The sequence below is a fragment of the Hipposideros armiger genome, unplaced genomic scaffold, assembly GCF_001890085.2.
Source record: "Hipposideros armiger isolate ML-2016 unplaced genomic scaffold, ASM189008v1 scaffold_5, whole genome shotgun sequence".
Taxonomy (NCBI): domain Eukaryota; kingdom Metazoa; phylum Chordata; class Mammalia; order Chiroptera; family Hipposideridae; genus Hipposideros; species Hipposideros armiger.
In genome coordinates, this window is record NW_017731355.1 from 2,710,551 (window position 1) to 2,724,742 (window position 14,192).

Genomic DNA, 14,192 nt, shown 5'->3' on the forward strand with positions numbered 1-14,192 from the left:
GGCCAAAGAATTCTGAATACAGAATTCCAATCTTCAACAAGATTTATTAATCACAAAGTTTCCTTCACCTGTGCCCTGGTACAGAGATAATTGATAATCATCATATTCATTCAGAGTAGCCACTTTGGGTGACTTTGGTTGGTGGCTTTGATGGAAAGCACCCAAACACATGTTTTCATAACTCCTTAATGTAGAGTTGAAGATGCTTTCTCAGGCCTTACTACTCTGTTCATTACCTTTTCTTGATAATTCATTTTGCCAGACAAATCCATTGATGTGGTTGATTTTGATAAGAGGGTGATTTCAGGGCCAACCAAGTGGCTCAGTTGGTTAAAAGCTCTCTCAAGAGTGCAAGTTCTGTGCAACAGTGGTTCGATTCCCGGCCCGAGCTGAGCTGCCGCTGAGCTGCCATCAGGTGGTAGGATGGCTCAGCTAAAACATAAATTTAAAAAGAGGGTGACTTCATTAGGGTCTGACAAGTGATCAGAATATCTTTGGTCTTGGTAAAATGGTAAGAACTTGTCCAGGATTGTAAACTGCCCTATCGTTAGTGATTTTGTTTACTCTGTCTTTAGTCTGTTTTATTTCCCATTAAATAATGTGAAATTAGGTTTCCAGAAAATTCTTCATTCCTTCCTTTGACCCTCCTGATCTGTGTAGCAGACTGTAAATCCAATAACTATTGATATGGTGTTTTACTCGTAAATTGCTACAATGGCTATTGCTTTTATAATTTGCTATTAATAATCATTGCTTTTTTGCCCTTATAAATTTACTATTTCAATATTTTATAATTATAATTTGATCCTGTGGTTCACTATTTTTTCATATGATGCTGTAAAACAGGCAGAACCTGATTTATTTTTTATTTGTTGATATACTTAGATTGAATATGGTATACTTAGATTGGATACGAATTATGTTGACAAAATAAAAAAGAAAAGATTTTCTAAACTTTGTTGTCCTCTTAAGCTTTTTGATTGGTTTACTATGTTTGTCACTACAGATTAGTGAGTATAAAAAAGTCTGTGAACTTAAGAGAAAGGACACTTACCAAAAGAAGAAAGAATTGGATAAATTAAATTACAAAGCTACAAAAATTAAAGAAACGGCTGCTACCAGTGCAGTGGTAAGAAAGAATAACCTATGTTTTTTAAGCCTGACCCAGGCACCTCAATATATACTACCTTAAATATAACTGGTAGCAGGGGTTTTTAAAAAGGAGTTGATTTTAATTCATCTTCATGCCATTCTGGAAGAATATTTTTGGCATGTTAACGTTTTCCAATTTATAACACTTTGTGTTATAGTGGAATTAAATTTTCTTTTCAGGAATATGGTGGGAAGAAGTAAGTTTGGTGTGCCTTAGGTACAAATTGCATTTGATGGGTCAAAATACTGTAAAATGGTGTTTTAAAAATGCACACAGAACCAACCAAATGCATACAGAACCATGTATAACATTTCTATGATATTACCTTATTTTACATAACAGAAAGAATAACCATGGACAGATTCCTTAATTCTGAATGTGTGATAATAAAAGAGAATTCAGGCTCTGCATTTAATTGGGTACCAGAACATTAATATGGAAAAGGGACTTTCTATTTGAATTCAAAAATACTTCAGAACTTTGCAGTTCTGCTTTTTAAAAAATTAATGACATTGAGTGAAAACCAGTACTGTGATAAATATTTTGTGAGAATTATCCTTATTTTAAAGATAAGAAAACTGAAGCTTATGGAGGTGACTATAATTGAAGAGGTTAATGTTAACACCACTTCTGTGTTACTTAAAACAGAAAGGCCCGTTAATCATCTATCACAATTAGTTGAAATAATGAGTCTTTATTTCTTCTATTTGTCCACTCCCATCCCACCTTACCAATGGAGAATAGTGTTTAAAGCACAAACTTGAGTGTCACACAGACCTGGGTTCAAATCTTGGCTGTACCAACCTGAATTTTTCTTGCCTATAAAATGGGGTAATATTATTGCCTACTTCCAAGGGCTTTTGTGGAGATCAATTGAGGTTAGCCTGTAAGGCTTAGCTGAGCACTTGGTATTTGATAAAGTTTATTGTTGTTATTGCCTGAGATTAGAAAAAAACATTATAACTATGGATTGAGAAAATAGGGAATTTCAGATTAATCTTCATGTGGTACCTTTGGTTTAGAAAATTCTGCAGCCAGGTCAAGCCGATGTCATGTTGGCATAAAAGAATAATGGCGTGTGATTCTTAAGGTGGCCTGCATGTCCAGGGCAGGCCGGACTGAGGGCTAGAGGTAACTGATGTCAGGCCTGACGGCCTTCAGCGTTTAGTCACTAATCCTGATGACTGGTCAGAGGCCTTTGGACATTCTGCTAATTTTTGGTGAAAGTTCTAGGATTTCAGACCCCTGTTACTCTGGAACTAGCGATGGTCCAGAAGTTTAGTCACCTGGATGCATTAGAAAAAGAAATAGTTTCGGTGTGGTATCACTCACCTGTCTCACCTGGCGCTCCCCACAGGTGTTTCTCTGACCCCCCGCATTGATGTGCAGGGTTAGATGGCATTAAATAATCATCCATGGTAACCCTCTGCTGGAGAGCAGAGGAATTTATTTGATCCATTCTCCCTCACAAGCCAAAATGCAGACACAGTGTCTGATAAGTTTGCCTGCCCTTTTCTTTATTCCAAAACTGTGTTGTAAAAATATCTGTTTCACTATGAATTTTCTTCATCCATATCTCCTTTTCTTAAAATCATGCTAACTTTTTTTTCATAATATCCAGTTGTTTCATTTCCAAGCTTCTGATTAAATATTAGAAAGAAACTTTTTTCAGCATAAACATAGCTATCAATTAAAATAAAAGACCCAATTTGTTTTGACTTTTTATAATGCTCATTCTAGTATTTCAGAATAATATTTTGAAGATAATTATGAAAATATAGATTTGCTTATTTTTTTAAATGATAGTCAAAGTGAATTCATGTCTTAAGAGTTGTTTTTATAGTTTTCACATCCTCACTGCTATGTTTGGTTGCTCTTCCTCCCAAAATTTGTTTCTGATGATTTCAGAATTATATCTGTCCAAGTTTGTATTTTTTTTTTTAAAGGAGGGCAGTGTCACTGGCCCTCATATGTGGGATCCGAACCGGGGCCCTCTGGCATCCCAAGCCAGCCCTTAACCATCGCGCCACTCGGCGGGCCCCCAAGTTTGTATTTTGAAGAAACAATTATAATGATTGCTTTTGTTTTAACTCAGGGACACCCCCGGTGTGAAAGCTGAGTGGTGACAGATGAATATTTAGTGAGTTGAAGGGCTGTCATGAATCATTTGGTGATGATTGTATGCCATCATTTGTTTTAATTTTCAATAGGTTCTTAGTGATCACAATTTAGAGATATCACAACTACAAGAATCAATAAAACATTGGGAACAGCAAGTCGAAGAACTGAAGAAGTCCTGTAATACCCTGGAGGATAAAATGTAAGTATGATAACTTTATTTTTATTGAAGCATTCCTAGATGTTGTGTTTCTTTCATTAAAAAAGATTTGTATTAGGTGAAAATTTAATCTTTAGTTTACTAAAATGTATGTGACTGTCAGCCTTCTAGAGTCATTGCTTCATTTTGAAATTAACCAGTTTTTCAGATGATCAAAAGAAAATATTGGGGATGACGTAGTCAGCTTAGAAAAAGGAAGGACTCTTTGGAATCCTCACTCAGTTCTTGACCCCCTGCAAATGGATATGACCCTGCCATATGAGGCCTGCCACAAGGCTCCAAACTCCCCTACTGTTACAGCTGTTCTTAGTCAAGGGGAACTTGTAGAACTTATTGAGAAAATATAGGGAAGCCTCAGGGCAAAAACTTTTACCTGTGGGCCTGGCAGCAGTAACAAGGAAATCTTCCGGTCCATATCAGGGCCCCCAATCTGTTATTTTTTGCATAAATGTTTCATCCTCTATCTACATGCTCTGTTCTCTTCTTGGTGATACTGGCTAAGCATGGTCATTCCAAACCCTCTGAGTTGACCTGTCACGTGTCCATCTATCTTTAGAGATTTACCAACAGACTTTCTCACAGGAGAATTCTCAGATTTCCTATCAGAAGCTCTCTGGCTCAGCTCTGGACAGGAAGGTGGGGTCTTGTAATACACGTGTGGCTTCTGAGCCTACCCCCACGGTTCGCTGACAGTTTAAAAGATGAATTGTGAGCTGAGCAGACTCCGCAAAAAACAAGTAACTTCACATGTGGAATCTTGTTGTAATATGGCTCATTTCTACATGAAAAGGTTTGAATGTATTGTGATTAAAATTATGTCTTCTGAAACAGCTATTGCACAGAACCATTCTCATCGGTCCATAAAATAGACAATAATCTGTGCACTCAGTGCCAGATTTAAAATGGGAAAACTCAGGCATTACTACAATGAAAACTCAGAATAAAAAATCTTTTTCTTCAAAAGCAATTCAACAGTTTTATTGCATATATGTAATAAGAAAATCTAGGCAAAGTATCATAGTAGAGGATATATATTAGCTCTCAAATTATTTGTAGGAGTTATGATTTAAAATCTTGCCACACCGATTAAGTTTATTTATAAACAGTCTTCATGTTAGCTAACTTGTTTTAAATATATGCTCAAGGAGAAAATGGGGATTCGTAGATTTTCCATTTTTAATGGTTCATCTTTTTTCTTTTTTCCAATCCCAGCTTATCGAGTTTTTATTCATGTGGAATCTCACTGAGGAAAAGTGCTTTTGATTAATGATTGAGGATATAGGTTGCCCTCCTTTTTATTGATAAAACTTTACTTTTTCCTTTTTACTTTTTATATACTTGGCAAATCAAATCAAAAAAATTCTCTGTGTTCTTTTTATTTTCTTACTTAGTTCATTTTCTCTTTTTATGGAGGTAGGGAGAGGAAGCCTTTTTCTTGCCTGGTGGATTTGAAGAATCAAATAGTGGTTTGTTTTTTTAAGATTCTTTATAAATAAATTATACAAGAAACTAAAATAATTTGCACACCTCATAATCTGTTGGGTTGTTGGAAAAGTCATGACACATGTTTGCAACAGATGAAACTAGTTCATTTTTGGAAGTACTAGAGGCATTTGTATCTATGTTATTGCTGTGACATTTGACAGCTGAAAGTTCTAGCTTCATTCTAAAAAAAAATTGAACAATTTGGTTGAGTTTTGGAGATTTTACAAGTTGAAGATGGAAGACCAAACTATGCATTTTTGCCATATTTTACTGTTTTACTTCCATAAAGGGAAGAATGTGAAGCAAGCTTGTGAAAAGTTGCATAAAGTTTACATTGACAATGCTCTACAAGAATGTCAGTGCCAATGATGGCTCACGATTTTTCTCTCAACTGGTGATTTTTATCTCAACGACGCTCCTCGGTCAGGGAGGCCCACCGAGATTGATGACGACAAAATAAAGGCACAAGAGATTGCAGAAACATTGAACATCTGTCATTCAAGTCTTCACAACCATCTGAAGAAGCTGGGATACATAAGCAAGCTCGATATTTGGGTTCCGCATGAACTCAAAGAAGTTCATTTGATGGTGTGTATAAACACCTGCAACATGCTCATTAAACGTGAGGAAAACAATCCTTTTTTGAAACGACTGATAACTGGTGATGAGAAGTGGATTGCTCACAACAACGTGGTGCACAAATGGTCTTGGTCCCGATGTTATGATTTGCCTCAAATGACATCAAAAGCAGACTCATCAGAGGACGGTTATGTTCTCAGTGTGGTGGGATTTTAAAGGTGTTGCATGTTTTTCGAGCTCCTACCAAGGAACCAAACAATCAATTCGAATGTGTACTGTCGGCAATTGGACAGTTTGAATGAATCCATCATCCAGAAAGGTCCAGAGCTTGTTAATTGTGAAGGAGTTGTGTTCCATCACGACAACGTGAGACCACACACAAGTTTGATCACCCATCAAAAATTATTGGAGCTTGGATGGGATGTGTTGCCACACCCACCATACTTGCCTGCCTGACTTTGCACCATCAGACTTCCACTTGTTTTGCTCTCTTCAAAACTCCTTGTGTGGTATAACGTTCAATTCAGATGAGGCTGTAAATCAGCACCTTGTTCAGTTTTTCGCAAATAAAGACAGGTCCTTCTATGAATGAGAAATTATGAAGCTCACAGAAAGATGACAAAAGGTAATTGAACAAAATGGGCAATATACCATTGATTGATCTTTGTTCTTTATATAAACAAATGACCTTTGAAAAACATGGACAAAATACCTCATGACTTTTCCGATAACCCAATATAAACCTTAATTTTCATCCAATGAAATCTTTAACATATAAGCTTATTACCTATTTTGAGGTCAAAATATTGAGGAAAAACAAAAATCACTCCATCATGAGTTTAAATTCTATATAGAGACATTAAGAGTACCTCAAATGCTCCACAAGTCCACAGGAGGTGTTGATAGTTTAATCCTTGCTCTTTATTATTATCAGCATCCAGCATGATGCACTTACAGAGTACAGGCGAATCAGTGCCTAGTTTTCTAAATTGTTATGATCTTTCTTTGTCATTCAGCTTTCAACACATGGGAGGTGGGGGATTGAAAGCTAAATGCTGTATATCAATGACATCCAATTTGTGACCCAAAGTATATAATGCCTTTACAGTGCAAGAGGCTATGAAAATTATAGATGCTTTTTTTAAAGGAATGAAAGTTTTCAAAATTGTCAAGGTTATTAAGTGACGCCCATCCTGCCAAACTTTAGTGATTGAGTCTATTCCTTAAAGTTCTTGAATTCTTAACAGAATTTGACATAGATAATCACATTCTCTTATTATACTCACTACACTGCTCCTTCTCAGGACTCTTTACTTGTTCTAATTCTGTCTGACTCTAAAATTTTGGAGTTCTCAGTTCTTCACTATTCTCTATTCACACTCTCCATGTATGATTTCATCCAGTATCATGGCTTTAAATTTCTTCTGTATCCCAATGACTCCCAAATTCATATATCCAGCCCTGACCTCTAAATGCACATACTCTACAGCTTATTTGACCTCTCCCTGTGGAGGATATCTATGAGATATCTTAAATACAACATGTCCTAAAAAGAATCCTCAATTTCCTACCTCCTTGAAACAGCTCTTTCTTCAACCTTCCATAGCACCATTTACCTAGTTAATACAGCCAAGGACATAGAAGTCACCCACCATTCCTGTTGTCATCACTATGTAACCCTAAACCAACTCAAACTCCAGCCAAATCCAAAGGCACATCCTGCTGCCTTCCTCAGAATATATCTTAAATCCAATGTATTTCTCACCACCGCCATTATTATCTCTTCTTGATGACTGCCGTAGACTTCTGTGTGGTTTGTCTTCCTGTACTGTTGTCTTTCTCCACTAAGTAGCAAGAGTCATCTTTACAAGATGTGAATCAGTTCATATCACTCCTCTGCTTTAAAAATCCTTCCCTGGTTCCCTTCAAAATAAAACCTGAACTTCTATCTTGTCCTCAAGACCTTATATAATCTAGCCTCTGTCTACCTCTCCAGCCTTCTCATGCTCCTCTTGTAAAATACACCAAGCAAATTACTGCCTCAGGATATTATCACCTGCTGTTCCTTCTACATGAAGAGTTCTTCCTTCAGATCTTCAGATATCTGGATCCTTCTCATCGTTCAGGTCTTTCACAAGTCATTCCAAGATGACTTCCCTAACAACCTGTCTAAAGTAGCATCCTTGCTCTCAGGATTTCTCTATCCTTTACCCTACTTTGTAATCTTTGGAGCATGTAACACAATCTGAAATATACTACTTATTTGGTTTTTTGCTAACTAGCTTATATTCTGACTACTCCACTAAAGTGTGATTTTTCTGAGAGTGGGTACTTTGCCTATAACTGCAGCTCTAGTACCTATAACACCTGCAAAGTACAGGTGTTCAATAGTTGTTTCTTAAATGATTGAATAAAATAATGAATCATTAATTCATCAATTCAAAAGAGTAAAATATTTTGTCTATTTAAATGAATATTTAAATATGTTATGTAGGGAGATGTGGGTTTGCTGGAAAACATGTTTTAATATGAATCTGTTTGGCTTCCTTTGTTCATAGACAGTTTTTTAAGAAGAACAAGGAAACAATGGATAGTTTAGCTGATACTGAAAAGGATGAATTATTGCAGAAGATAAAGGAGGTAGGAAAACAGAAATGATGATTTTTAGATTATAATTAGATTTTATTTTTAGTTACTGTTTTAAATATATGTGAGGAAAGTGAACTTTTCCAAAAGTATATTTTTCATTAACTAATAATAATTATGATCATTCACAGTAATAGATTTAAAAATTTATCCCCTCCCAAAGCTCTTTAAATATATAAAGGATCAAAGGTTGTCCTTGTGAAGATGAATCATTTTTTTTTGGTAACTTTTCATGTGGGTATAGATATTTTACATTAGGAATGTCCATGACTAATGGACATTTTTCATGTGACTTAATTAGAAAGATTAGGACCTTCTTGCTGTTGTGTGGTACTTGTGTAGCAAACCGTTTTGTACTTGATAACGTTAGTGAAATACAGAGGGTGCCAAAAAAATGTATACATATTTTAAGAAAGGAAAAAACTGTATTAAAATTGTAATACTCAATATATACCAAGAACAAAAGATGAATACAAGTCATGTTTGACTTCTGCAATTACAAGAGGTGCTCAAAGTGGTTACCAACAGTGTAATTTTAATACAGTCCATGAGGACCAGTGAGCGGCCACTTCACAGGGGCAGACCCTGATCCATTTCTTATTTCCACTGGGGGAGAAACTGTACACTTGATGACATCCATTCACAATTCTCATGAGTTCTAGGATGACACAAAACTCTATTCTGACTTTAACTTTCTTATTATGAAATATTACACATATACAGAATAATACATACACTGTACATGTACAATCTTTATGTACATATATATCTTTTTATGCATGTAATTTATTAATTTTAATGAAGTACAGTTTACTAATCCTTTCCTTTTTGGTTATTGCTTTCTGTGTCCATGTCATGAGGATATTCTCCTACGTGATCTTCTAGAAGTTTTATTGTTTGACCTTAAACAATTAGGACTACGAGTCATCTGGAGTGTGTGTGTGTGTGTGTGTGTGTGTGTGTGTGTATGCTGTGAGATGGTGATCAAGATTCATATTTTTTCATAAGAATGTCCCATTAACTAGCACCATTTAATGAAAAGATGTTTCTCACCTCCACTATATTGCAGTGGCACCTTTGTCATGAAACAAGTGTGGGTCATAAATACATCATAACTATGTGTGTGGATCTGTGGACTCTCTATTCTGTTCATTAGAACTTGTGTCTCCTCACACTAAAACCATTCTGTCTTAATTAGTAGTTTTAAAATAAGCCTTTATATGAATATATATATATATATATATATATATATATACACACACACACACATATAGTCATGGGACGTGGAGTATAGTGTGGGAGTGGAGTCAAGGGAATTGTAATAGATATGTATGATATTGGGGGGAAGTGGTTGTCACTTCGAGGGGTAAAAAGTATAAACTATTGCACTGTGTTGTACGGCTGAAACTAATTCTAAAACATGTGTATTTCATAATAAAAAATAATTAAAAGAAAAAAATGAGCCTTTATAGTTAGTAGTATAAATCCTTCAACTTTGTTCTTCTTCAGAATTGTTCCTGTTATTCTTGGCTCTTTGAATTTTTATCAGTCTGTCAAGTTCTGCCAAAAAAACCTGTTTGGATTTTGATTGAGGTTGCACTAAATCTATAGATTAATTTGGGGAGGATTTCACATTTTTACAATATTGGGGGTTCCAACCCATGAACATGGTGTAACTGTCATTTATCTTAGCTCTTCTCTGTTTCCTTTGACTTAGTTGTTCAGTTTCACTATGATATGTCCACGTTTTTCTTTTTCTTTATCCCACTTGGGATTTATTGGACTTTTTAAATCTGCAAATTGCTATATTTTATAAGCTCTGCAAAATTGTCAGCCATTAGCTGTTCACATATTTCTTTTGTCCCATTCTCTTTCCTCTTTTTCTGAGACTCCAATCACACACACACACACACACACACACACACACCAATTTGTACTAATATACATATCCTCTATGTATCTTACTCTCTCTTCTGTATTTTCTACTTTTTGTCTCCCCCTGCTGCATTCTGGAAAGAGTGGTCTTATTTCCGTACCTAATTTTGGTTATTGTGTTTTTCAATTGGTAATTTTCAGATCCGCTTTGTCACTCTACTGTTTCTTGTTCCTTGACATAATATTCAAGCATCTCTAATATTGCTTTGATTATAGTAAACACAGTATTTTTATAGTTCAGTGTCTAATTCTAATACATGATGTTTTTGTAGTCTGTAGCCTGCTTCTGTAGTCTGTTGTTTCTGCCAGTTTTTGTTCATGCTGTCTTATTTCCTTCTGTTCCTGGTGGAAAACTGTAGACTGGACATTGGACTTGAAAAAATGTTTGTAGAAATAATTTGAGGCCTAAGACGATAGTATCTTCCTCAAGAACAGATTTTTACTCACTTCTGTCAGGTGAATGCTGTGTTATCCGTCTGAAACCACTTTAACTCACCTTTAGGTTCCTTGGTGATTGAAGTCAGACTGACTATGGCTTGTTAACTTCAAATTTACCCTTCTCCAGAGAGTGAAGCTCTGTGGGATCCCAGACTAAAGTGGCGGGAGGCTAATCAGACTCAACACCTGGATGGGCTCTAAGTGTTGATTTTTGTCCCCCTTTTCAAAGGGTTTCAAGGGACCAAAACTCAGTTTCCATTGGTTCCTTCTATATCAATAAATATCCTCAGGGTAAAAGGAGTTCTCAGTGCTAATTTTACCACTGTGGATTCTTGCTTTCTTGTAGAAGTTGGCCTAGTAATTCCTCATTATCTTGTTAGTTCTTCAACACTTAAAAAAATTATTTTCATCCAGCTAGTTTAGTGAGCCTCAGCCCGAAGAAGCTTGTTTTGAACTATGAAGCCCACCATTCAGACTAAATCCATCTTTTTTTTTTACCTCATTTGAAGCAATTCAATAGAGACATCCAAACACAAAGTTCTTACCTCCTTCAGAACATTAGTGAGTACTCTTTTTTTATCCTTGAATAGAAATATTTAACAAGAAGTAAACATAATAGCCAATCAAAGAGGTTTTGAGCAAGAGCTTCTGTTGATGTTACACCTTCTTTCCCCAGTGTAATTTATCTTCTGGGAAAAGAGACACACAATTCTTGCTGAATGATCCCACTTTATTAATCCCAATCCTTATTTCAATATGAATTATTACTCTGTGGTTTTGCATATTACCTTTCTACACTTTTGTCATAATTTATACAAGAGATCCCAAAATGTTTAATTGCATATTTGATGTAGAATTAAATTGCTCATTATTTATGCCATAGTCGTGTGCTAAGCAATATGCTTGGTCCTCTAGAGAGCTGCCCACCTGACCCTGACTCTAGTCAAAGGAACTGTGAAACTAGTCCTCTATTTCAATTCCTTTTCTTATTTCTAGATGGTTGAAAAATTACGCAAATGTCGTTTAGAGAACAAAGATCTACAGGAGAAATTGCATACTCTCATCAGACAATATAAGATTTTCTTACAGGAGGAGGATAAAGCTTTTGTGCAGAAAACAAAGATTCATGATGAGTATGTTTCTCTTCATGATCCGTACACGAATCAACCTGCCATAATTATGGGGTGCTTTCCTTGCTATCAAAACGGTGACTCTCCACTTAAGCTTATACTAGTTTTAAAATTTATTGGCAAAGACAAAATATTTTTTGCCCAATAATAAACACACTCCTAATCTGCCTCTGTAATACTAAGTAATGCTTTCCTCACACAGGTCAGATCAAATCCATGAACACCAAATGCATTATTTTTATTTCTAAATCAGATTCTTGAAAGAGTAACCACATTTTTACCCTATAAGATGATCTAGAGAAACTATGAGATTTACTTTCATCAGAAACTGACTGTATTCCCTATATCAGAGAAGGGTTTTTGGTCATTGACACAATGCTCTAACCTAGAGATTGGGAAATTATTCAAGGAAACCCTTATCTTTCACTACTCATTGGGCTCCATTCAAACACCACGGCTTGTCAATTGCACCTGCCGAATATTTCTCAAATATGTCCTATCCTCCTCTCCAACTTCATTCTTTTCACCCCTTTCAGCCTCTTTGGTTTGGCTTGCCCCTTAAAGTTCTTCCCTCTTTATGCTTTGCAGACTCTATCTCATCTACTCCCTTCTACCTCCTTTCAGATGTTCCTTTTGAAACATCCTTCTGATGTCATTCCTTTTCATCAGTCACCACATTATAATCAACTGGGTACAAATCCCTTTGTCCTACTGAACTATGAACAGATCTGGAAAGTTTCTGTGTCTTACTCAGAACCGTATCCCCAAGGCCTTGTGCATTGCTTGGCAGGTTGTGGGCATTCACCAGTGTTTTCTTAATGAATATTAAAGAATAATATCTTGCAAACATACATTATATAAGTAATAATCTATGATTACACTTAAAGTTAATCACGTGGAAGTGTAATTACAGTGTCCAGGCCCACTATGTGAAGCTGAGGTTACTGTCATCGTTGTTGCCCTTAAGCTGCAGAGAGTTGTCGCCATCATTTTATCTCATCCAATTGAACAGTCTACTGAGAATGATACTGTTAATATTCTTCACAAACTTTTCTCAGATCAGTACTAAGTTATTTATCGGTTTGAAACATAAACTGTACATAATTGTAACACTAAAATATTTATTAATGATTGGTTTTTGTCTTCTTCAGCTTGGGCTACCATAAAAATATACCATAAACTGGGTAGTTTACCTATAGAAGTTTATTTCTCACAGTTCCGGAGGCTGAATATCTGAGATCAGGATACTATCATGATCAGGTTCTGGCAAGAGCTCTCTTCCTGGTTTGCAGACGGCCACCTTCTCACTGTGTCCTCACATGGTGGAGAGAGAGAGAGAGAGCGCGGGCACTTTGGTGTCTCTCCTTATGAGGACAATAATCTTTTCATGAGGGTCCTTCCCTCATGATCTCATCTATACTTAATCCCCTCCCAAAGAACACATCTTCAAATACCATCACACTGGTGGTTAGGGCTTCAACATATGAAATTGTGGAGGACACAATTTAGTCCATAGCAGTTTTGAAGACAAGACACGTAAAGTACTTTCTGTTACAGGCACATTCCTGTCAATGTCTGGAAATGTGAACAAAACCATAAATTGGTCCCACTATTCTTTCTGCAAGTTAGAGACAAAAAAAAATAGCCACTTTTTATAAAATGCCTCATGGATGCCACCCACTAGCTTGAGCACTTTACATCTCATTTAATGCTTACACCTGGTGAGATAGGTATTGTAATTCCCATGTTATGGATGGGGAGACAGAAGCTCATTCACAGGGAAAGTTTCTTTTCAAGGTCACACCCCTGGGAAGAGGTAGAGCCAGTATTCAAAATTGGTCTGATTGACTCCTTTACCTTTCACAAAAGAACACAGCAAAATTGATAAATGTATTAGGAGAGACATACCCGCTCAGAGGGATGAAGTAGTATAGAGCTGTTCTTGTTGTTTTACGGTTAATATTGTAGTGAATGTTATTTTCAAGGCTTGGGAATTTTCATAAAGCCACCACAAGCAAAAAGACTTTGTTTCTATTTTTACTAATTAATTGGATAAATCGTTCATGAACTGAACTTTCCAAACAATTTTTTGAATTTTTATTTGTGATGGCATATTTTCTCGTGCTGAGGAGTTAAAAATCATTATTTCAATCTTTAATATACGATAACTCTGTTTTTCTCTTCATGGTAGAAGTCAGAAACAACTGATATTTATTGCTCAGAAAGAAGGCTTCCTATCACAAAGAAAAGTAGACATAAAAAATATGGAAGAAGGACTTGTCACACTTGGTGACCTTCACCGGTATGTTCGTTGCCTTTCAAATTTTTAACCTTTCTTCTTTGCATTTATTTTTTTTTAAATAGTAACAATGAATTTATGTCAGTTTCTAATATACCATAAAAAAAAGAGGTTGATATTTAGCTCTCTTTGTTTTTTTTTTGTTGTTGTTGTTGTTGTTTTTAGCTGAGCCATCCTGCTACCTGTTGG

At 35.9% G+C, this 14,192-nt stretch overlaps 1 protein-coding gene across 1 annotated transcript in view; it reads left to right on the top strand.

The window, feature by feature from the left end:
* The window catches only part of CCDC175 (coiled-coil domain containing 175), a 55,906-nt gene that overhangs the window by 12,575 nt on the left and 29,139 nt on the right, over positions 1–14,192 (top strand). Inside the window, exons 6-10 of the mRNA XM_019644694.1 lie at positions 1,007–1,129; positions 3,364–3,473; positions 8,114–8,195; positions 11,571–11,707; positions 13,896–14,006. Of these exons, the coding sequence (XP_019500239.1) occupies positions 1,007–1,129; positions 3,364–3,473; positions 8,114–8,195; positions 11,571–11,707; positions 13,896–14,006 (563 nt within the window). The remainder of the gene's footprint in view (positions 1–1,006; positions 1,130–3,363; positions 3,474–8,113; positions 8,196–11,570; positions 11,708–13,895; positions 14,007–14,192) is intronic.